Genomic DNA, 7860 nt, shown 5'->3' on the forward strand with positions numbered 1-7860 from the left:
CTCTTGAAAAAACCGAAAAAAGTGAAAACGAGCGGAAAAATTTCAAAAGTTTGAATTCGCGCGCTTTTACTCACCGGGCGGCCTAGAAAAAAAGCTCGTCCCTAAGGGCTTTTAGCGTATTTTTCGATGCGTTTTTCTCAATGAAGGATTTTTTTTTGAATTTTTTCTTTATTTTTATGTCAATCTACATGCATTTCTGTACAAAATGAAGCAATAAAAATTTTCACCGCACACCACCTTTAAGGTTAGAAAATTTGAATTTCGCGCCATTTTTTGGCTCACAAAATTAAAAAAAAATCATGATTAGAAAATTTCAGGCTCTCCTCGAATCACCTCATCTGAAATACTGGCGCATAGATACGGAAGTCACAAGAGGTGTGACATTTGAAAACTTCCTGAAGAAATGTGGCGCCAGATTTTATCCGGATTATATATTTTTCGATACTTTTCGATGTCCCATTCCGGATTCTGACGATTTTTTCGAGATCAGGTTCTTCAGGAAATTGGGATTACCTGAAAACAATTGGATGCAACGTGGACCCAGGCTCATTTACTCTTTTACCGAAATCGAAAGAAAATCAAATTCGGCTTGATTTTTAAATTTTTTTTCTGTCCTTACTGTTATTGTTGTTGTTACCTTGTTGATTCTTTTTTCAATAAATTCTTTGTCTTTTTCTTTCTCTTTTTCTTCGGATTTTCGATTTTTTTTTTCTGGTTTTTGATCAATTTTAGACTACTAATCGGTTACTTCAATCACAAAAAACCCTTCTTCTCACCCCATTTTTAGTTTACACTGCCTTTTAATATAATAAAAAACCAGTTTTTCCACTTTTTTTCTCTAATTCTCACCGTAATTTTTACTGTCTAATTTTTATCATCTCTTTATCACTTTATCAAAAATTCTGTATCATTTAAACCCCAAAACAGTCTACTTGAACCCCTCATTTTTATTATTGTTTACTGCGCGTCAAGTCTGGTGTGTCGTAGGGTTCGGTGTGCGAGTACGCAGTGGTGTATTGCGGACTTGTTTACTTCGGAAAGTTCTAGAAGCAAACGGCCTATTTTTGAGCCATTTTTGGGCCTAAAATTTGTCATTTTTCGGAATTTTTTGGTCATTTCGGTCTGAAATTTTGCGGAGAATTCGGTGGAAAGCATTTTGAGTGGCTAGCGCGTCGATTTTAGGCGGAAAAATTGGAAATTTCCTTGGATTTTAGGCCAAAATCGAAAAAATATTCAAAAAAGTTGTTTATCTGGCCTAAAATTAATCGTTTTTCAAAGTTGTTTCGCTTCACAATGCATTTCACCGCCTTCTCAATGATTTCCGACTGATTTTAAATTCGAAAACCTCGCGCTTTGTCGCTGCGGAGCGCTGTTTCCCTCTTATCTCTTATGCATCTTATCATTGTTCTCTTCGCCGTTCTTATTAAAATTTCGATCTTTTTTCAGTAATTTCCAATCACCAACATGAGCGGCCGCTGGAACGTCTTCTTCGACATCTCCATTGGAGGAAAAGCTGCCGGACGTATCGTCATGGAGGTGAGGCTGGAAACGTGGATTTTGGCCCAGAAAAAGCGGGAAAATGAGCTGAAAATTCGAGTTTAAGGCCAGAAAAACTGGTTTTCGAGCTAGAAAGCCTGGATTTCGACAGAAAATCACGTTTTTGAGCTCAACATCAAACGAATTTACCCGGAGTTTGAGGCAGAAGAAGCGGGAAGTCGAACTGAAAAATGCCATTTTCAAGCCCAAAATCTGGTTTTTGAGCTAAAAAGATTTAGATTTCGAGTGAAAAGCCCATGTTTTTGAGCTCAAAAGTTCTCAATTTTCTCTTTTCAGCTCTACAACGACATCGTCCCAAAGACCGCCGATAACTTCCGTGCCCTCTGCACTGGAGAGAAGGGAACCGGAAAGTCCGGAAAGCCACTCCACTTCAAGGGATCCAAATTCCACCGTATCATCCCAGACTTCATGATCCAAGGAGGAGACTTCACCCGCGGAAACGGAACCGGAGGAGAATCCATCTACGGAGAGAAGTTCCCAGACGAGAACTTCAAGGAGAAGCACACCGGACCAGGAGTTCTCTCTATGGTGAGTTTGACGGAAAGAGGAAAATTCAGATTGAATTATGCCTCATGGCATTTATTTTCGCCAGAAAATAGCTCTGCAAAGTGTGAAATTCTGGTCGAAATCCTCGTCTTTTTGCCAATGTTTTGACTAAAATCTGGCATTTTTGCCGTTGTTGACTTTTCTGACCCCAAAAACCACCTCTAAAACCCTCAAAATCTCTGAAATTCCAATTTCTAGGCCAACGCCGGACCAAACACCAACGGATCCCAATTCTTCCTCTGCACCGTCAAGACCGCCTGGCTCGACGGAAAGCACGTCGTCTTCGGCCGTGTCACCCAAGGAATGGACATTGTCCAGAAGATCGAGTCGTTCGGAACGGAATCCGGAAAGCCAAAGGCCGATTGCATGATCGCCGACTGCGGTCAACTCTAAATTATATTCTCTATGAGAACCATCCCCCGATTTTCACTTTCTTCCCCTGATTTTTATATTTAATTTCGTCCATTACGACTTTTATTGTATTTCACTTTTTACTCGTATCCTGCTGAACTACGTTGATCATCATAAATTGCTTGGGGGCAAAGTAATTTTTAACTGATTTCTTATGGTCGAATATTGTTTTTTTTTCATCGAATTTCGTTGATTTTCCGATTTGAAACCTATCTTTCCCCTCGCGCAAAATCGAAATTGAACGGCGCTCTCATTTTCTTAATGGAGCGCGTTTGCTGACGAGGTCCGCGGTGCCAAAGTACGTCTTTTTTTCGCTCATCTCTAACCGGTTTTTGATGGATTTTCCTGTAAAAAAGTTATGGAAAACTGAATTTTCAGCGTTTAGAAGCGGTTTGCAGTTGGAATTGTTGCATATTTCTCGGAAAAATAGTGAAATTTAGGTTGAAAAAGATTAAAATGAAAAATAACCTTTTTCGAGCTTTTTTCGCAATTTTTCGTCAGTTTTTCAGTGAAAATAGCTGCTTGTTAGAATCGAAATAGCAGATGTTTGTCAAAAATTTGAATTTCCGCTCCTTTAAACCGAAATTTTGATTTCCCCGATTTTCGTAGTTCTGAATCGATTTTCCCCCTTTTTTTTCTCTCCAAGATCTCATAATTTCTTTAATTGTTACAGAAATGACCCGCCCACGCGTCTTCTTCGACATCACCATCGGTGGAAAAGCCTCCGGGCGTATCGTCATGGAGGTGAGAGACATGAGGCAGGAAAAATGGATTTTGAGGCGGAAAACGCAGGGAAAGGGAAAAATCGGTTTCCGAGCCAAAAATCTTGTTTTTAAGCTAGAAATCTTATTCTTGGGCTCGAAAGAAGACAAATATGATTTTTGAGCTCATAATTATTCACGTTTTCCGGATTTTCACGAAAAATAAACTGAAAAATGCAATTTTTACACCAAAAAATCGGTTTTTGAGCTAGAAATGCTCGTTTTTTCACTACTTTGAGCTCAAAATGATTCAATTTTTCGGATTTTTTCACGATAAATAAACTGAAATGCAATTTTAAAGCACTCAGGTAAACGATTCTGAATTAGATCTGACTTCATTCGGAATTAGATCTGGGTTCGTTCGTAAATAGAAGTGGCATGATCTAATACAGAATTTAGCTGATCTAATTCCGAACGAACACCGAATGAACTACGAACGAATTAGATCTAATTCCGAACAGACCAGCGGGATTTCGGAGCATCGTAGCGCGCGCTTTTCAAATTTTGTTTTCTTTTCAACGCCATTCACTTTATTTATAATAAAATTTATTAAAAAAGAAAACAGAACAAGTATGAGAAAAAGAAAAACGGTTGATTAAAATGTAGAAATAGGAAATCGGAACGAAAATGAGGGGTGTAATACAAATGAATGAATGGGATCAGCAAAAAAGAAAACGATGAGATCAGCGAGAATAATGGGAACTATGAGATAAGAAAACGTGACAAAATTTATGAAAAAAACATCTCAATTCGAATTCTTCCGCTCGTGCATATTTTCGATTTTGAAAATTCTCTTGTCATAGTTTCCGGTTGTAGATAAGATGGATATTCTTTATGACATGAATGTTGATTTAACTGAAAAAAGAAGTTTTTGGCTTTGTGATGTCGATAATAAACTTACTTGAGCCATTTCAATATAATTTCCGTACTCAAATCTTTGCAAATCCAAATAAATTCATCAGAGCAAATTTTTGAATAGTTTTAATCGGGTCATGCCACATTCGGTTGAGAGCCTGCAATTTCACGCATGTTTCTTTGTCCACCAGACTTTCGAAAACTAACCTGCTCACGGCGAGACGCAGTTTCCGGAAGTAAGACCTTCTGGACTTGTGTAAATTGAGCTCACTATCAGAGAAATTTATCATCTATTTTTTTCTTGTTTTTTTCGGTGATTCCTTGCATCGTTTTTACGTAATCCTTTAAGCTGAAAAGGGCAAAAATTATCTTACCTGCAGAGGTTTCTCCGAATTTAAAATCTTCAAAATCGTCGTATTTTGTCGGTTCATAGAATTACTGTCTTCTCTATAAATTGAACTTTGAATATTCAGTTGTTCCTAAAAAAAAATTCACCTAAAATTTTGCAAAAAGTGCACAACACATTAAAATATGTTCCAGAAAATATAGTTTAAATAATTGAGCGAAAAAAAAGCAAAAGTTGAGAGAAAAACCCATTTTCCTGACGAAAAAAATTTAGGACAACAAAAAAACAAAATAATTCATCCGCGGCAGCTGAGTCATTGATGGCGCATTTCTCGTGGCAACTTCGGTATTAGATCTAGTCCAGATCTAATTCCGAATGAACTCAGATCTAATTCAGAATTTCGAGTTATTCGATCTAATTCCGAATGAAGTCAGATCTAATTCAGAATCGTTTACCTGAGCAAGAAAAAGCTGTATTTGAGCTTGGAAAATCTCAATTTCGAGCTAATTTTTTTCGTATTTTTTGGCTCCAATTCTAAATTTTACATTTCCAGCTCTACAATGACATCGTCCCAAACACGGCTGAAAACTTCCGTGCCCTCTGCACTGGAGAGAAGGGAACCGGAAAGTCCGGAAAGCCACTCCATTTCAAGGGATCCAAATTCCATAGAATCATTCCAAATTTCATGATCCAAGGAGGAGACTTCACCCGCGGAAACGGAACCGGAGGAGAATCCATCTACGGAGAGAAGTTCCCAGACGAGAACTTCAAGGAGAAGCACACCGGACCAGGAGTTCTCTCTATGGTGAGTTTGAGCTAAAAATTCGAGGAAAGTTGAGCATTTTGGGATGATAAAATAATCAAAAATCGATGGAAATCTGGCTAAAAATCGTTGAAACTAAAGGAAAAATAGACCCCAAAAGCTGTGAAATTGGTTCAGAAAAATACTTTTTTCAAAAGAGCCATTTTGAAGCCAGAAGATGAGTATTCCGAGCGAAAAATCGGTAATTTTTCAGCTTCTGAGACGAATCATGAGTTTTTTTGTCGAAATCGAAAGTATTGGGAAAAATCGCAGAAAATCCTGGTCAAAAACACATTTTTTACCCAAAACCATCAGATTTTTAGCAATTTTCTGGCGTTTTAGACCCGTTCTTGATGTTTCCGACCTGGAAAACCACCCCCAGAATCTTAGATTGAGAGACTTTTGGGGACAAGTTTTAAAATTCCCGCCCAATTTTCATGCGGAATAAATTGAATCTTTAAAAAATTGCCAAAAATTTCTGATTAAAAACTAATTTTCGGACCTCGAAGTTCTCGGATTTTTTTTTGGTAATTTTTCATTTAGGCCTATTTATTGACGTTTGAGTCCGCAAAAATCACCTCCAGAATAATAGAAATCCCTGAAATTCCGATTTTCCCGCCTAATTCACCCTTAATTTCCAGGCCAACGCCGGACCAAACACCAACGGATCGCAATTCTTCCTGTGCACCGTCAAGACCGAGTGGCTCGACGGAAAGCACGTCGTCTTCGGACGTGTCGTCGAAGGAATGGATGTCGTCAAGGCCGTCGAATCGAACGGATCTCAGTCCGGAAAGCCACTCAAGGACTGCGCCATCGCCGATTGTGGACAACTTTAAATTTCAGTTTCTTTCTTAAATTTTGAATGTCTACTTAAATTTTCAGTATTTATTTCTTTTCTTTTTGAGTTTCTCTTTTCTAAAGATCTAAAATAAAGCTCAGACATTGCACTAATTCATCCATCTTCTGCCTAACGGCCCGAAACGTTGGGTTACAGCCTTATTCAGGCCACGTCGGGCCAGAAAGCCTCGGACACTGTACAAAGAATCGATCATCGCTAGCGGGAGTCGAACCAACAACCCCTGTTCCCGGTGGATCGGTAGGCAAAGCCACTAACCACAACACCAAGCGGACAATTTGTGAAAGAAAAGAGGAAGCCGCTTATAAATAAGAGGAAGGGACTCTGCCACCAAGGGGAGTCGAACCAGCAATCCTTCCCACCAGTGGTTTGGTGGGCGGCGCCACTAACCACTCGGCTACGCGTACGAATTGGGAAAGAGGGGTGGAGGGCGTATATGAACTGTGGGGAGAGACGCAGAGAGCGAGAGGGCGAGAGGAGGAGGAGAGAAACCGGATTTTTTGCATTTTGCTAATCTGAAAATGGAATCTTCTAGAATTCGTCAACATTGCTAATCTTCATTTTTCCCGAATATGCAAATTCTTGTATTCCTCTCCCTTTTTCTTATTTCATTCATTTTTCCAGCCGATTTTTTGTATTTATGGGGTAATTTTTTTTTAAATTTTAACAGTGAAAATTATTTTTTTTCCAAAAATTTCGAATTTTTTAGAACCTCGAACTCTCCAATGTCTCTCAAAAGGCTGCAAATTATCGAAAAATGCGGACCAGACTGGTCTAAGTCCAGCGAATTGTAGTTTTTCTGGAAATTCGGCTGAAAATGTTTTTGTGGAATGTGATATAGAGTGTGATGGTGCTGAAAGGGATAGTGTGATATCGAAGAAGCCCACGGTCTATAGATACTGTAATAGGTGGGAATTCAAAAAACAATTGAAAAAAATTTTGAATTTAAAAATTTTTAAAAATTTTGAAAATGCAAATTTGCGAACAAAATATGAATAATGATCTAAAAATGTTGAAATTAGAGGATTTACTAAAAATTGATATTGAAAAAAAATTTAAATTAAAATTTCCAGATTTTTCACCTATAACACTAGAAAGACATCGGATGGAAAATGGACGGTATGGAGGAATGGAACATGCGCGAATGCTAATATTACAATGACTGTACATTGTGCTTTTCCACTGTGAATTGAATGTTTCGGTATTTTTATATACGCTATCAACTTTAAACTCAATTATCTCATTTCCTGTAAAAGATATCAAAGATGTGTCAATTGATAAAATGTTCATCATAATATCACCAATATTTTATCAGTTGACAGATTTTTGATATCTCTTACAGTAACCGAGATAATTGAGCTCAAAGTTGACAGTATGGAGCCCTTTTAATACAGGTTTTACGGAAATTTTTTTAGTGTGTCTTATTTTTTGCCTAAAAATTGACTATTAATACAAATTGTTTGGTTCTACAACTTCCTAAAATGTCTAGCTTCAAATGAATTTTTAATAAAAATTGCAATCTTTTTTGTAATTTTTTCTTTTCGAGAAATATTTGAATTATTATAAAAACCATACTTATAATCCGGGCCTTTGCCGGGCCTTCGCGGGCCCTGCCATAACTTCTTTCAGAATCAATGTTTTCGAACCAATCAGGTATGATAGAGCTCCACGAGTACTACAAAACGGTATTATTTGGAATACTGTATCTTGTCTATGAACAAAGTTA

The 7860-nt window shown here is 37.8% G+C and overlaps 4 protein-coding genes across 4 annotated transcripts in view; all 4 read left to right on the top strand.

The window, feature by feature from the left end:
* The window catches only part of CBG27306, a gene marked incomplete at both ends in the record, with an annotated part of 2833 nt that extends 2240 nt beyond the window's left edge, over window positions 1-593 (top strand). Inside the window, one exon of the mRNA XM_045238471.1 lies at window positions 318-593. Within this exon, the coding sequence (XP_045100116.1) occupies window positions 318-593 (276 nt within the window). The remainder of the gene's footprint in view (window positions 1-317) is intronic.
* An 871-nt stretch (window positions 594-1464) lies between these two features.
* On the top strand, window positions 1465-2496 carry CBG18578 (the record flags this gene model as incomplete). Its single annotated transcript, XM_002638328.1, has 3 exons — window positions 1465-1536; window positions 1834-2085; window positions 2302-2496. 3 exons carry the CDS (start codon window positions 1465-1467, stop codon window positions 2494-2496), a joined length of 519 nt encoding a protein of 172 aa, XP_002638374.1.
* A 693-nt stretch (window positions 2497-3189) lies between these two features.
* Cbr-cyn-3 lies at window positions 3190-6114 on the top strand (the record flags this gene model as incomplete). Its single annotated transcript, XM_002638327.1, has 3 exons — window positions 3190-3258; window positions 5030-5281; window positions 5920-6114. The coding sequence occupies 3 exons, from the start codon at window positions 3190-3192 to the stop codon at window positions 6112-6114; spliced, it is 516 nt and encodes a 171-aa protein (XP_002638373.1).
* Window positions 6115-6706: 592 nt separating this feature from the next.
* Window positions 6707-7322, top strand: CBG18576 (the record flags this gene model as incomplete). The annotated part of the gene is made up of 3 exons (XM_002638326.1): window positions 6707-6779; window positions 6844-7042; window positions 7208-7322. 3 exons carry the CDS (start codon window positions 6707-6709, stop codon window positions 7320-7322), a joined length of 387 nt encoding a protein of 128 aa, XP_002638372.1.
* Between the last annotated feature and the right edge of the window lie 538 nt (window positions 7323-7860).

This window comes from Caenorhabditis briggsae (assembly GCF_000004555.2).
Source record: "Caenorhabditis briggsae complete genome, chrV, whole genome shotgun sequence".
Lineage (NCBI taxonomy): Eukaryota > Metazoa > Nematoda > Chromadorea > Rhabditida > Rhabditidae > Caenorhabditis > Caenorhabditis briggsae.